The 14,925-nt window shown below is 45.3% G+C and overlaps 1 protein-coding gene across 2 annotated transcripts in view; it reads left to right on the top strand.

The window, feature by feature from the left end:
• The window catches only part of PTPN12 (protein tyrosine phosphatase non-receptor type 12), a 70,516-nt gene that overhangs the window by 12,313 nt on the left and 43,278 nt on the right, over nt 1-14,925 (top strand). For both annotated transcript variants that reach the window (XM_032954232.2, XM_032954233.2), the window contains exons 2-3: nt 8,012-8,120; nt 10,195-10,271. In XM_032954232.2, coding sequence (XP_032810123.1) covers nt 8,012-8,120; nt 10,195-10,271 — 186 coding nt within the window. The remainder of the gene's footprint in view (nt 1-8,011; nt 8,121-10,194; nt 10,272-14,925) is intronic.

Here is a 14,925-nt window from a genome sequence, read left to right as displayed (position 1 = left end):
ATGCATCGATTGAACAACTGATGTACATTTTTTACTCCCTCTACATTCATCTAATTGCATGCAAAGGAAATTATGTTATATGAGTTCATGTGACCCCTCCAGCCACAGAGCCCACTATATTTCCTTGTGGGAGGAAACCAGAGAACATCCACACCTATGAGGAAGTAACTACATTAGTAACGAAGCGAATATGAAATAAAATTGAAACATTGTAACAATTCGTCGAATCGTCATTGGGGAGGTGGATGTGAATCTTTACACCTTGTCAATAAACTTAGTTGGTTTTTCAAACCGAGATACGTGGAAGTATTTACATGCCAAACTGGTTATCGAGTGAAATATAGCAGTGCGATGGGTCTCACAAAGGGTTCCCATTATAGTTTTTCACTTGTGCAAGACGAAAGATGGCATTCCATATTATCGTCACCCTCGCTGCCCTCTGCTCGTTCCGAGGAGATTTTGATGTCATTCCTACTCTCGATGTTCCGCTGCTGTGCATTTACTTTCTGCTCATTCCCAGCATCAAGAGCGATTGCAAGCGAGGGATTGGTGGGAGAATGCCATTTCTACGAAAAATGACATCTCCTAAATTGGTTAACACCAACAACCTTTTTACCCAATTAAAATCATATATGCATCGCAATTCGGTAAACGAGGCCACCTACGTTGATATAAATGCAGAAACCCACGCCCTTGTAAACGAAACACTGCATTGCATTCATCTGAGTTTTCATTATGAAATCGCTGAGCGCTGAGAGCGGGCCGCGCTGTTATTTCTGCGGTAGGGCTTCGCTGAATTAACCGCTTTTAGAAAGGGGGCCGATCGGCGCGGGTTCAGAGCAGCCTTTGATGAAATCAAAGGGTGCCGTGAAAGCCTCGCTGAAAGTGTACCGGGGAAGCGGCCAGCTTATCCTGTGGTCCCCCACTCGCAACACACAAATGACAAAAAAAAGGAAGGCGGCCATTGAATGCACAGTAGAGGCCAGATGGCTGTGTGCTCTAAGGTAAAGGGCCGACTCCCAGTGCACTTTGGGGTGAATTATCCTTGCGTCTTTCACGGATGTTTAATTGTCCCACGGCTATTCCGCTCGTCTTTTCCGAACGCTGTCAGGACCTTAGATATGTGCAATGTGGGAGTGTGCATGGACCGCCACTGTTAAGATTGGCCCAAAAGAAACCCAAATCCAAGCCCATGCACACAAACGCAAAGACTGTTGTGGCAAGTGCTCTTCGTGAGTATTTATGATGGCTATCACGGTGCACAGGGAGGCGGTGTGTTCAGCATTTGTCTCCTCAGTGATGATGTTTACACACCCCGCCAGGTACAACAATTAAGGGCTGGGTCGGCCTAGGGATCAGATGTGACAAAAGCCTTTTTGAGTTGCTGAGACATTTAAGCATCGTATGGATGCAATTCCTTGTCCTCATCCACAGGGAGTCACGAGTCCGATTCCGGTATCACTTGCCAAAAATTAATCCTGGTGGGGAATCGAACTCGGATCACCGGGTTCATAACGCAGCGCTGTAACTTCAACACCACCGCTCACACACACACACACACAAAAACACACATTTCCATTGACGCACAAAACACGCGGGATAAGGGTATGCATTCCTTAAGTGCAGCGATCATCATCACACGACACAGAGCTCGTAGGGAAACATATGTCGGGGTTCGTTTAATGCGTAGCCCAGAAACTAGCTGGGGCGGTGGCTCTGAACGGATCTTAGAACGTGGATTGACAGTCGGTGCCATGGCCCTAAATGCCCTTATTATGTTCAGAGGCTTTGCAGGGCTATTCTTAATCTATATAAGCGAGTAACGGCGGAGGCCATATGGCGTCTAATGCTTGGCAGCATCTGCACGTCACGTAAGCGTCGTGCAGTGGTAGCACTATGCCTCTGAGCAGGAATGACCTTGGGCACCTTTCTGTGTTGATGTTTGTCTGTTCATCTGGGTTCTCCGCATCTGTCCCGAAGCTAAAACAACATGATATATAATTGGTCTTGCCCAAACTTTTCATTTTGAGGACCCTTTTTGATTGTGGACGAGGTTGGGTGTGCATTGTTTTTTTTATCAGAGCCGAAATGAAGAAAATAAAAAGTGTGTGCAGAAATGGATATTACCAGGGGAGTTCTGTAGCCATAGAGTATGTGTTGGTGTCTTGGCACAGATGGCGAGGTTTCTCATCGCTTCAGTGTTTAACTCCCAGGAGCTGGTGATAGTTTATTCTAGCAAAAGGAATAGCTGTGGGCGGAGGACAGAAACCCACAAATAATTCCGTTATTTAGACAAACACTACGCTCGCTCAGCCGCCGGTGTGTTTTGAAGGTCAATCCAGGTCTACAGTGTCACTTTGTTGATGATGGAAATATCATCATAATAACTTGAATTTATATACGTGTACTACCTGTTGCCAATCCATCGCTGGATGAGGGCCTTCCCACACCTTGCTTCTTGTGGGGGTTATTGTTGCCATACTTAACCACGCTGCTCAGTTCGGGTTGGTGAAGGCAAGGAGCAGAGATGGGTGGGAGCGCACATTGCACCAAATGGATTTTGCTGCACTGCCCCTGTGCTGCCCGCCAACTAACCCCGCAGCAGCCTATTTGCACCTGCATTATTCAAGGGTAGTTGCCAATCCTAGTGATATCGAGTGCTTTCTGTGGAATTTGATCGTAGATTTGCTCACGGAATTTTGTCACGAAATGTTCAAAGCGCCTAAAGATGCTGCTTGCGGCGACCATACGAACATAAACAGGACACGCACATGGTCAATTGACGTACACATTGAGTCACGTTGGTAACTTAGTGATTGATACTCGCGCGCGGCGAAATAATTTCCCGTCATTTCCAGTGACAGTGTTAACATTGCTGTAAAATCTTTGCGAGTTTACCTTTTTTTTTTCCCCGAGGCAGCTGCCGCATCGAAAGCGAAGCATTCAAAACATTTAGCTCTTACCAACATTCTAGGATGGAAAATGTTCGCCGCTTTAAATAATATGACCATTCATATGCGTCATCTGAGCCAGGCCAGATGTTCCCATTTTTTTTCACTGGGCCAAAAATGTAGCGTTCGACTCGCTGACAAGCGGATTTTTTGGAGGTTCGCTGGTTGTACAGTAAATTGTTCGTGTCTTGGTAAAACGTTACAAGCGGGGGATTTATTTTCTCTCTCTCTGTTCGACTCGCAATGGCTTCCTCCCTTGGCCTTTAAAACTTCCAGCACAGCTGGTGCGCGCTGGCGGGCGGGCGGGTGGGAGTTTGCCGGTCTCCGCGGAGGAAATGTACAGTGCAGCTACGGGTCACGGGACTCTCCTCTCCAGGCTCAACACAGCGATCTCTCGTTCCGGTGTGCGTACGGCACACGTGCCCAGAGAGAGAGAGAGACACAGGTCACGGGACTCTCCTCTCCAGGCTCAAGGCAGCGATCTCTCGTTCCGGTGTGCGTACGGCACACGTGCCCAGAGAGAGAGAGAGACACAGGTCACGGGACTCTCCTGTCCAGGCTCAAGGCAGCAATCTCTCGCTCCGGTGTGCGTACGGCACACGTGCCCAGAGACGGAGATAGGCACCAGCTCGCAGAACCACCGTTTGCTATGTGCGCACACATTGGACTTATAATTTGACGGCCAGGTCAATGCACCTTTGGGGTACGGGTGGGGAGAAGGAGGAGGGGGGTCAGTGGCACATTTGTGCAGCGCACGGGCGGTCTGAACCCGGCGACTCAAATTTGATTAACTATCACGGCTAACACCATCACTGACGTGGTTGTGGGGGGAAGTCTTCATCCAGCAGTGGATTATTGACAGGGGGGGGGGTTGTAAGTCACCCATTAATATTGAGGGTAATTGCCACCGTTGATTTATATCCACATTTTATCTGAGCATAAGACATGACCAGAGAAAAAGTGGTCTCCGGAAGTGCCGAATATTTTGAACTTATTTCGCACCGTACGTAGCCAATCGTGCTAATCGGAGGTTGCGGGGCAGGTGTGTGATGGGCAAGGGACTAAACGCAACAACAGGGCAGATCTGCACTAATCCGTGGAATAGAGGAGTCAACCGGACTGCGACGGAAGATTATCCGCAATGTTCGCAAATATCCAGCCGCACGGATAATAACTGTGGAGTTTCCCCTCGGTAAATGTGCATAGCAGGATCTGCTAATATCGTCCAATACATCATGGGTAATATGAGTTTCACTGTACTGTGAATGAAATAAAAACCAAACAAACATTCGTTCTTTGGTGTACCCACTATAACATTATTATAAACGCTGTTGAATACGCTTTAACGTTGTCGTAATGTTTATTTGAAGGTATTTATTTTAAAAAGCAAGCTGACCGACTTGTAATGAGAATTTGTTTTATATTTTAGTGCTCCGCTATTTATCTCTCTGCTGTGAAAATAATTCTAACATTTGTCTTTTGTTTTACTTTGAAACGCGCAGTCTGTTGCGCTTTTAACGAGAAACATTTCCGTTGGTTATTTTTGACGGGACTGATTAGTGAAAATGTAAAAATTGAGCATCAAAGTTGAGTAATTATACTTGTCGACTGCTGTAATCACAAATTATGTCCTCCTGTTCCATAACTTTACACGAGGGATTTTGTAAATATATTGCGTATATTTTTTTAAGCTTGCCCTGTTTCTCAATTTTTTCCTTTCCCCCCCCCCCCCTCCGCGCTCGAGTAGATTAGACGACGTGCGGTTTCCTCTTAGGTATTTTTATGTAAAGAGTACTTCGATGTCGCGGGATGAACTTTGTGATTCGGGGATGCGATCTTAAAAACGGCATGTAGTAATCGCGTTCGTTTCAATAGTGTTTGTGAAAAAAGGCTTGGACACATTTTTTGGCCGGGTCCACTCTTCAGTTTTCTGTACCTCAACGAAAAAAAGAATAAACTGGACGAGGAATGTCGTGGTGAGAGCGGTGAGATTAGCGTGGTGTGCGGCTCGGTGAGAAGTCTTCCAAGTGTGTCATTCGGATTACTCTCAAACGTGACTCACTCCGCAGACAGAATTTCCCTCGCCGAAAAAAAAAAGAATCGCCACTACAAGGGTTAAATATTGAGCAGTGACTACAATCGGGCACTGTAAATGTCAAAGTGTCGTGAGTTCCTTCTAACGGCCACAGCCTTTCCGTTTCATTTCCATATATCCGCATTACGACATTTCAATTAACAACGGGTGAATTTAATTTCCAGCTCCATCCCCGGCAGTTAACTCGGGTCATGGTGGGTCAGTCTCTATGCGTAGTGGCGACCAAATGAGAGAGGGGTTTTTTACTGGTAGGAACGAAGTTGTAAACTGAGTGTACCAGCCTGCAATAGATTAATGTGCCCGTCCGTCCCCTTTCAATACTTTAACGAAGTGAAATCTCGTGCTGTTGGGTGTAAAATCAGCAATAGCCAGCGCAGAGACTTGATATGTCTTATTGCACCCAACATTTGGAAGTAACAATGTCATAAAATTGCGCAAAATTCCAATGTTCCTACCAGCCCACCCTGCAGGGACCTGTTGTTGTTGCGTGCTCTAAGATCGCGAAGCCAGCCAGCCCCGCTTCGCGTTGTCAGCCGTGACTCACTGGGCACGCAGGCCGGATAGCGGTCAGGAGGGCGCGGGCGACTCTTTGTGACGGTATGACGCTCACGGCGGTGCTTGTATGACAACGCTTTCTGATGCCTGCCTCTCCGCGGACACAAGACGGACGCTTTGGCGATGAATGCAGCGCACGGCCGTGATGAATAATTCTGGCACTTCCGTTACAATAAACTGTCGCAACTCCCCCATCTCCATCCCCAACCGGCTTGGCTGGGTTAATGGTTGTTTGTGGACTTATTTACTTTCCTCCCCGCTCGTGCTGTTTATCAGAGTTGTGCAGATTTTATGAGCGGAAGTGTGTCATTCTTTTAGTATATACAGTAGAGGTGGAATGATGCAATGGGGTGTCAGCGATTCATGTGGAGTGTTAGGCTCATGATTAATACAGTAAATCACGTATGTAAGATTTATTTTTTTAGATTCCTATATGTTGCTGAGCATGGTTGGTTTAGCACGGTTGATTAGCAGGGTTGCCTATGTACGGTGCAAACTAAGTTAGATATACAGGGGGTATAGGCTGCTTGCGGGGCTGCTGTGTGAGCAGCAGAGAGCAGCTCAGCAAAATCATTTGTTGAACTGTACTTTTCTCTTTCATCATGGGACCTCCTTTGCCAGTACCAAAATATGATGATAGAGTTTCCCCATTTTTCTGGTAAATGCTCACCACGAGCTCTTATTACTCTGATAGTGCATTGCCTTTGGGCTGTACGCTTTTTGGTGTCCTCTGGTCTCACACCGTTTGAGACGAGGCTCAAAAGAAAGCTGTCTCTGGTGTAGACCAATCAGTTTCAAAGACAATGCATACATTATCAGAGTGTTTTTTTTTGCATGACCACAAGCATTGTGGTTAATGCAGACATGATTCCTTGTAAAAGTTTCAGTTTGGTGTTTTAACATCTTAACACCTGTTTTTTTGCCAGAAAAAAGGGGAAAACCCGATTATCTTTGTTCTCTGCTCCCTGCTGCTCACCGATCCGCACTGAGCAGCCTGGTGTCAGTTATGGCCAAGTGAGCCCCATGGTCTGCACGGCACGTAGAAGCCCTCGCACACATGGATTTAAAAGTGCCTCGGTGGCGAGATGTTAACTACCTCGCCTAGAATACAGGAGGACGTGGGTTCGATCCCGACCCTGACGCCTGCATATTTGGAATTTGCATGTTCTCCCCGTGGTCGTGTGGATTTGTCTCCGGGTCCTCCAGTTTTTCCCTCCACATTTAGAATGAGCATGCGTTTAGAGTATTTGGCTGCTCTACACATTTTCACACGATAAGCCAGTTTAACACGTAGGCTTACAATGAGCCACTTCGTTGAGCTATCATTTGTGGCCAGGTCGCTTCTGAAAAAGAGCTACATCGCTCAGTGGACCCTTTCCTGGTGAAATCAAAATCTATTTTTAGCAAACTGCACGTGTAATTGATTTTGCTGCACCGCTTTTTGCTGCCCACCACGTACTCCCACAACCTAAAATACCTCTTTAATGTATGGCAGTACTCATCTACGACCTATCCATGCTCAAAACCTGCTTGGCTTCCAAGATCTGATTAATTATTTGGTGATAGTGATCGGGCGCATTCCAAACCGATTCGGTCATAGGCCACATCCGATGTACAGTTATAATAAGTCTAAGTAGACTTTGTTTCAAAACAAACAGTGTAGCCAGTATTGACCACAAATATACCAATGCTGAAATATTACCTCAAAATTACTCAATTGGGATTACACGTAGAAAATTGCCTCCTTCCTGAAAAATCTTGGCAGGAGCATCCTGAAAACAAGTCTTGAGGCTCGGTGGGGCTTTCCGGGGTAAATAGCATAACGTTTGCAAGAGTAACCAGAGTTGGTAAAAGCTACTTCGCAGACTGCTGTGTCTGACGTATCCACTTTGAAGAACCTCGGACCGAATGGTCACAGTGGAGAGTTCACGTTCTTTCCTGCATTGCCGTTTACATCCTGTGGTAAGCGCCGTGCGCGTGTATGTGTGTTTGCGGTTTGCGTGCGCACGTGTACAAACGTGCAAATGAAAATTGCTGCCATTCCACCACTGAGAAGATACATATCCCCCTTCGCCCACTGCCCTTTGTGTTGTGAATCCATATTTCAAAATCCCTGACATTGTGGCACATTTGGGAGAGATTAGGTCTGAGTTTTATTGCTAAACTTATTGGTTTTAATAAATGGTTAACGGAATCGTCTGCTCGTTTTTTTTTTCCGTGGGTTTGTTTTGAATGTTGTCTTTTGCTAAAAAGCTTCCGGCACATGGGTGGCTTTGATTTGCGTGGACCTTGCGATGCTCAGTCTTGTCGGGTCGCCACCCTCCTTCCTGATTCCCTGGATCATGGCTTTGCCATCCCCCTCCCCTTCCCTGTCCACCCCTACACCCACACCATCCTTGTGTTCCTGCAGAGGCTACGCCGCCAGTCGATGCGCTACCGCAGTGACCGAACCTACCCGACGACCTCCGGGGAGAACGAGGACAACATGCGCAAGAACCGCTACAAGGACATCCTGCCATGTGCGTTTGCGGCACGCTGTTAGTGCCCTACCCTCCTCCCCCTGTCACACGCGACATCTCACGTCTTTCACTCTCCGCCGACATCCTAATTCTCGGCCTCGGATGACCCGAGCGCGGGTCCTCTCCGCTTAATGCCTTGCAGTCGCTAAATGCTCACATGACCAAATCACCTAGAGTGCTCCCGATCTCGTCAGATCTCAAAGGCAAAGCGGGGATTTCAGCCTGCGAAGTGTTTGCAATAGGGACCATTGTGCATATACAGGTTGTTATAGGATGCTGTGGGGCTACGTGGTGGGCAGGAGAGGGTAGTGCAACAAAATCAAATGTGTACTGTACTTATGTGCTCCCACATCTATACTCACTGCCTTCACAAACCTGCACAAATATGGTCAGACTTCTCCATAACCTGCGGGATATTAGAGGTTCTTGGGCGATTTCATCATCGGTTCCTTACATATACATATACTTAAATATAAGTGTGTGGTAAGCCTTTGGGGGCAGTCCTCAGCCTCTGTTAAAGGGAATGCATTTAAAGGCTGTTGGCAATACTGTATATTTGCATTTAAATAGCCTCAGACGCTGTGTACTCTGAGCGGGCCCTAAACACATACCTGACCTCGTCCTGTTGGACTCCACTGTTCAAGTCAATGAAATACAAGTTGTTTTAGTGATGGCTTGGCGCCACTCCAGCAATTATGTCTGTTGGCTAGTGTCACCAAATGGGGTGTAGGGCAGATGTGATGTTGAGCTCGTTGGGTGTGTGAGTAAATGGTGTTGCGGTCTCAAAGCTGGTTAACATTGCCTGTACAATACGCTGCCGTATTCACACACAATCGGTTGAAATTCACCTACCATTGCAAAACAATCATTACGATAATAGTATTAAAATTGGGGACTTTGGTCACTGTTAACAAATTAACAGCTTTTACACCAGGTGTTCACAGCATAACGGGCAGCGTGAAGTTAGTTTCCTACGCCCGTAAGTGTTTTACGACGCATATTGGACTAATTTTCACCAGTCCAGTTCTTCCTGCAATTCTTCCTCTGGATTTTAACGCGGCAGTTCACGCCAAAATTTTAAATGGGGAATTCTGAAAGCGACAAAATAAACGTAATTTCGCAAACGCTACCGTGGACAATCTGCCAGACAAACGACAAATAACAGCGTTCCAAAAATATTTTTGGCAACGTTTACTCGCCACATACGAAATCATTTCTCACACTGATTACGTAAGGTTGGCACCGTGGTGGTGTTTACGGAACGTGGCTCTTGTTGTCTCGTTAGAACGCCATGGTGCAAAATGCCATTACGCGCATGCTTTTCAAATGTACACGGTACCTTCTGCGGAGTTTTATCGTAATGCCAGTCCTAGGACAACCCCCAGGGACGCATTTGCCGAGCCTCTGGATCCATAGTGCGCCATACGCCCACGTGCATGCCCTATGAACATCCGTCCAGCATCGTGGAAATGTCCCTACCACCGAAAATAAACCCCTTGTTGAGCCGAGGCCAAGCGCAGCCTGACGTAGTTGGTTTCGTTCGTGTCATAATTTAAGACGTCCTTTGATGGAGCAAGGTTTGATTTGCTTTCATGTTGCGTAAGTTTTTGCACGTTCCAAAAAAAAAGCCGTCAGTTGTTCTGCCAGAGCACTGCTGCCCGCCACACGTGCAGAACTTGAACTGAAAGGGCGCCCCCTCTTTAACCGCTGCCAGATTTCTAAATCCTTTCCCAGCCACATTATTTAAATATCCATAAGAACTTAATTATATGAATATTGAAGGCAGAGCAAGCTTCTAGCTCTTTGCAAACAATTCCCCATTGCATCCGTGGGAGCTGAGTAAATGAAACATGGGGTGTGGTGTAATTCATGAATTTCGTTATAAGTGACTTCATTAGAATAAGATTTATTTTACTGCTGTTGAATGTTAAAGAAAGAGCACCGGTCTATAATCATATGAAAATGTTTGCACGAGTCTCAACAGCGAGTGAAATATATTGAGTGCTGCTTGCATTACGGGTGTATGTTTTAACGGTTACGCGTCTGTTTCCCGATCATGGCTGTGTGCGTGCAGTTGAACACAGTCGAGTTAAATTAGCCATCCAACTCCCTGCTGTAAACTCTGATTACATCAATGCGAACTTCATAAAGGTAAGAAAGAGAATTCTGATTTTAACGTACAATTATAGCGTGTCCTTGAAATACCACGTTCATTCAGCGTTGGGGTGTCCAAGTGCATGTGTGTTCGCAGCAAAACCCCATTATTTATGTGAAGGACAAATTTAGCCCATTAACAGCGATTAATGTTCCTTACAAGAACCACTATCCAGGCTCAAATCCCTGCTTAGCTTCAGCGATCTGATGAGATCGAGCGCTTTCTGAGTGATTTGGCCAGAGGCAGTCGACCATAACTCGTGCCGACATTAGACCTTGTTTTCTGACTCCCACGCAGCCCCTAACCCCCCCCCCCCCCAGCGTAGCAGCAGAGGGAAAGGGGAGTGCAGCGGGCAGGGGAGACAGATATTGGGTGTGTGACCCCCAAGTAGCCGCTTTGCTCAATGAGACTGGGGATGCAGATCTGGACCCTGGTGCCATTCCTGGATCGTTTCTGGCCTGGCCAGTTCCCAGTCGTCATGGCAAAAGAGTTTCATCCAAAATGTTAAATGTTTGTTAACGATCTGGGAAGAAATTACAGACAGTTCAGCATTAGTTTGTACAATTTTTGCACGCTCAGCGCCTGAATAAAAAGGTGCCCTGTTGTGTCTCAATAGGTCTCAAGAAACGAGTCTCTTCTTAGGGCTTATGGCAGAGGAATACATTTGAGTTTTCTACTTGCAATCTTTTTTTGTAAGGGTGGAAAACTATTTTTACTTCCAGCGTTGGATTTAATTTGTTACTTTTTGGACAAGCTGAAATGCCTTACCATCGGCATGAATCGTTCAACACCGCGCTAAGGAATCACGTCCCATATGTGTAGAGTTAAAGCCTCAATGCTGAGCTTAGCTCTTTTTTTTTGCCCGGCACCCTGCTCACAAAGATTTTTTTTTCCGTAGACTTAAAACATTTTCGTAGTGCATTGTTTGGGTGAAATATATTCTGGTGGCATATTTTATATAATGCTATATTTTATTTATTTATAGTGCCACATCATAACCGCTTGTGTATTGCTTTCTGAAGCTTTGTTTAGTTATAAAAACATTGCAAAGCACAGGATGTTTAACCATGCTAAGTGCCCTGTGAAACATGAAGCCACCTCACTGGAAATGGTAAAAAAATGTGTCCTTGGAAGTGCATGTTTTCCTTTGTGCTGTGTATTTGTGCGTTCCTGTACACCTATACATTACATGGTGTAATAAATGCATATTGCGAGTGGGTGCTTTGATATATGATGCACAAATGCACGTGGATTCTGATAGGTGCATGGTGTGTTATGGCCTTTTTTACTGTAAAGCCACTTACTGGGGTCGGTGGAGCCTGAAAAATAAAAGTACATAAATACCTTTGTTACATGTAATAACGAGGTCAAATTTAATTAATTCCGGTATAATTTTAATAGTGTAATGGCTCACTCGTGAAATGGACTTTTTCCAGTTTGCTTCATTCAATCATTGGTTAATGGACACCTGCGTAAGAGTTTACCACGCTACTGCTGCTTTAATAAATGACCGCTGTCATGGTCTGTATGCTGTTTGTGCAAACGGCCACTCTACTTTGTTTACCAAAGTGTGATTGTGAAGCTTACATTGACCCTTGAAGGGGGCAGTGCTTTACCAGGGGTAGGAAATAGTATAGAATCTGTCAGTTTTTATTTCTTTGTCATGATTAATTGATTTTAAATAAATTGTTACATTCCGGATGCATCCATCGATTGTGCAACTAAGAATCATTTACTATTAGTACAAATTGCTTGGCGGATGTTCTTTTAGGATATTGGAAAGCACAAGGCATAACAAACAAGACAAACCGACGAGACAAACAATAAGACTAAGAAGAGTTAATTATTGCATCAATTCATAATAGCACGTACAAACCAAAACAACATATGAGACAGAAGACAGAGAATACCAATGCAACTTAAAACCAAAACAAAATAATTAATTCTGGAATTGAATCGTGACCCTGAAACCTTGCAATTCGTTTAATGACTTAATCCCAAGGGAAATCATGATACAGTATGCCTCGTAATTATTAAAAATGCAAACAAATTACGATGATTTTATAACTGTGTATTCGGTGTCGGTGGTTGGGAGGTGGGTGCTGAGCTCTGCTTACACGAATCCAACAAACCAACCGAGCCCAAATTAAATTGTTCATCCTGTTCACGTGCCTCGTTATAGCAGGAACGTGGCACTCTTCCAACGCCGAGCGGAACGGGCTGATTTCAGTCGGTACGCCAAGGTTTGTGAGAAGGCTGCACAGCGCCAGCCCTGTTACCAGAGTCACGCGTGCCAGCACAGCCAGTCTTAACAAACACGCGCACACTTCCGCCACTTTCGTACGGCGTGACACGTGCCAAAATACCAAGCCTTCCGAAACAAGCTTGTAAAGGCAGGCTCGCGTGCTCAAGCAGTGATTTCATGAGAAAAAAAGAGAATGGACTGCATAACATGCTATTATTTGAATTCATACGGCGTCTCAAATCGACCAATTCTCAAGATGCTGTAAATTAACAGTGGGCTTATTTATTGTGAGGAAGCAGTCGGTCATAGGCCTCGGTGAAAAAAGGGGGGGTTCTTGAACTTAATATGAAGAGGGTAGCGAAGACCACAGCACAGGTGACTGGGAGAAATAAGTTCCAGAATATTGGGGCAGCAGAGGAGAAAAGCCGAGAACTGTTTCATTGCTCGTGGCAAAACTTTTTATCAAACAAGCAAAACATTTTACTAAAACCAATATTAATGTTCAGAATTTCAATAAACCAATCTCTTTTGCTTATGAGTGAATTAGCATCTACAGTGAGGGAAAAAAAAAGTATTTGATCCCCTGCTGATTTTGTACGTTTGCCCACTGACAAAGAAATGATCAGTCTATAATTTTAATGGTAGGTTTATTTGAACAGTGAGAGACAGAATAACAACAAAAAAGTCCAGAAAAACGCATGTCAAAAATGTTATAAATTGATTTGCATTTTAATGAGGGAAATAAGTATGTGACCCCTCTGCAAAACATGACTTAGTACTTGCTGGCAAAACCCTTGTTGGCAATCACAGAGGTCAGACGTTTCTTGTAGTTGGCCACCAGGTTTGCACACATCTCAGGAGGGATTTTGTCCCACTCCTCTTTGCAGATTTTCTCCAAGTCATTAAGGTTTCGAGGCTGACGTTTGGCAAATCGAACCTTCAGCTCCCTCCACAGATTTTTTTTATGGGATTAAGGTCTGGAGACTGGCTAGGCCACTCCAGGACCTTAATGTGCTTCTTCTTGAGCCACTCCTTTGTTGCCTTGGTCGTGTGTTTTGGGTCATTGTCATGCTGGAATACCCATTCACGACCCATTTTCAATGCCCTGGCTGAGGGAAGGAGGTTCTCATCCAAAATTTGACGGTACATGGCCCTATCCATCGTTCCTTTGATGCGGTGAAGTTGTCCTGTCCCCTGAGCAGAAAAACACCCCCAAAGCATAACGTTTCCACCTCCATGTTTGACGGTGAGGATGGTGTTCTTGGGTTCATGGGCAGCATTCCTCCTCCTCCAAACACGGCGAGTTGAGTTGATGCCAAAGAGCTCCATTTCGGTCTCATCTGACCACAACACTTTCACCCAGTTGTCCTCTAAATGATTCATATGTTCATTGGCAAACTTCAGACGGGCATGTATATGTGCTTTCTTGAGCAGGGGGACCTTGTGGGCGCTGCAGGATTTCAGTCCTTCACGGCGTAGTGTGTTACCAATTGTTTTCTTGGTGACTATGGTCCCAGCTGCCTTGAGATCATTGTCAAGATCCTCCCGTGTAGTTCTGGGCTGAGTCCTCACTGTTCTCATGATCATTGCAACTCCACGAGGTGAGATCTTGCATGGAGCCCCAGGCCGAGGGAGATTGACAGTTCTTTTGTGTTTCTTCCATTTGCGAGTAATCGCACCAACTGTTGTCACCTTCTCACCAAGCTGCTTGCCAATGGTCGTGTAGCCCATTCCAGCCTTGTGTAGGTCTACAATCTTGTCCCTGACATCCTTGGAGAGCTCTTTGGTCTTGACCATGGTGGAAAGTTTGGAATCTGATTGATTAATTGCTTCTGTGGACAGGTGTCTTTTATACAGGTAACAAGCTGGATTAGGAACACTCCCTTAAAGAGTGTGCTCCTTATCTCAGCTCGTTACCTGTATAAAAAACACCTGGGAACCAGAAATCTTTCTGATTGAGAGGGGGTCAAATACTTATTTCCCTCATTAAAATGCAAATCAATTTATAACATTTTTGACATGCGTTTTTCTGGATTTTGTTGTTGTCATTCTGTCTCTCACTGTTCAAATAAACCGCCCATTAAAATTATAGACTGATCATTTCTTTGTCAGTGGGCAAACGTACGAAATCAGTAGGGGATCAAATACTTTTTTTCCCTCACAATACTTATATGTCTGTGTGCAGATTGGTAAGCCAGGAAATGTCTTCAGCTGATTTGCGGTGGATTGCTTCAATGTCTCCGTTGAACTTTCGGAGTTCACAGTGGTTCATTGCCTATGTGGTCGACGGTCAGGTCATTGTTTCGCGTGCTGGGTTTTCTTGGCATGGCAAGACGGCAACAAACACGCACGCGCGATACGTCACTGAAACACTGTTTGCATGGAGTTGGCTGACGACGTGTGTG

The sequence above is a fragment of the Petromyzon marinus genome, chromosome 14, assembly GCF_048934315.1.
Source record: "Petromyzon marinus isolate PM22_M1 ecotype Great Lakes invasive population chromosome 14, UKy_Petmar_22M1.pri1.0, whole genome shotgun sequence".
NCBI classification, from domain to species: Eukaryota; Metazoa; Chordata; class Hyperoartia; order Petromyzontiformes; family Petromyzontidae; genus Petromyzon; species Petromyzon marinus.
Note: the sequence above shows the minus strand (reverse complement) of the source record. Positions and strands in the feature narration are given on the sequence as shown.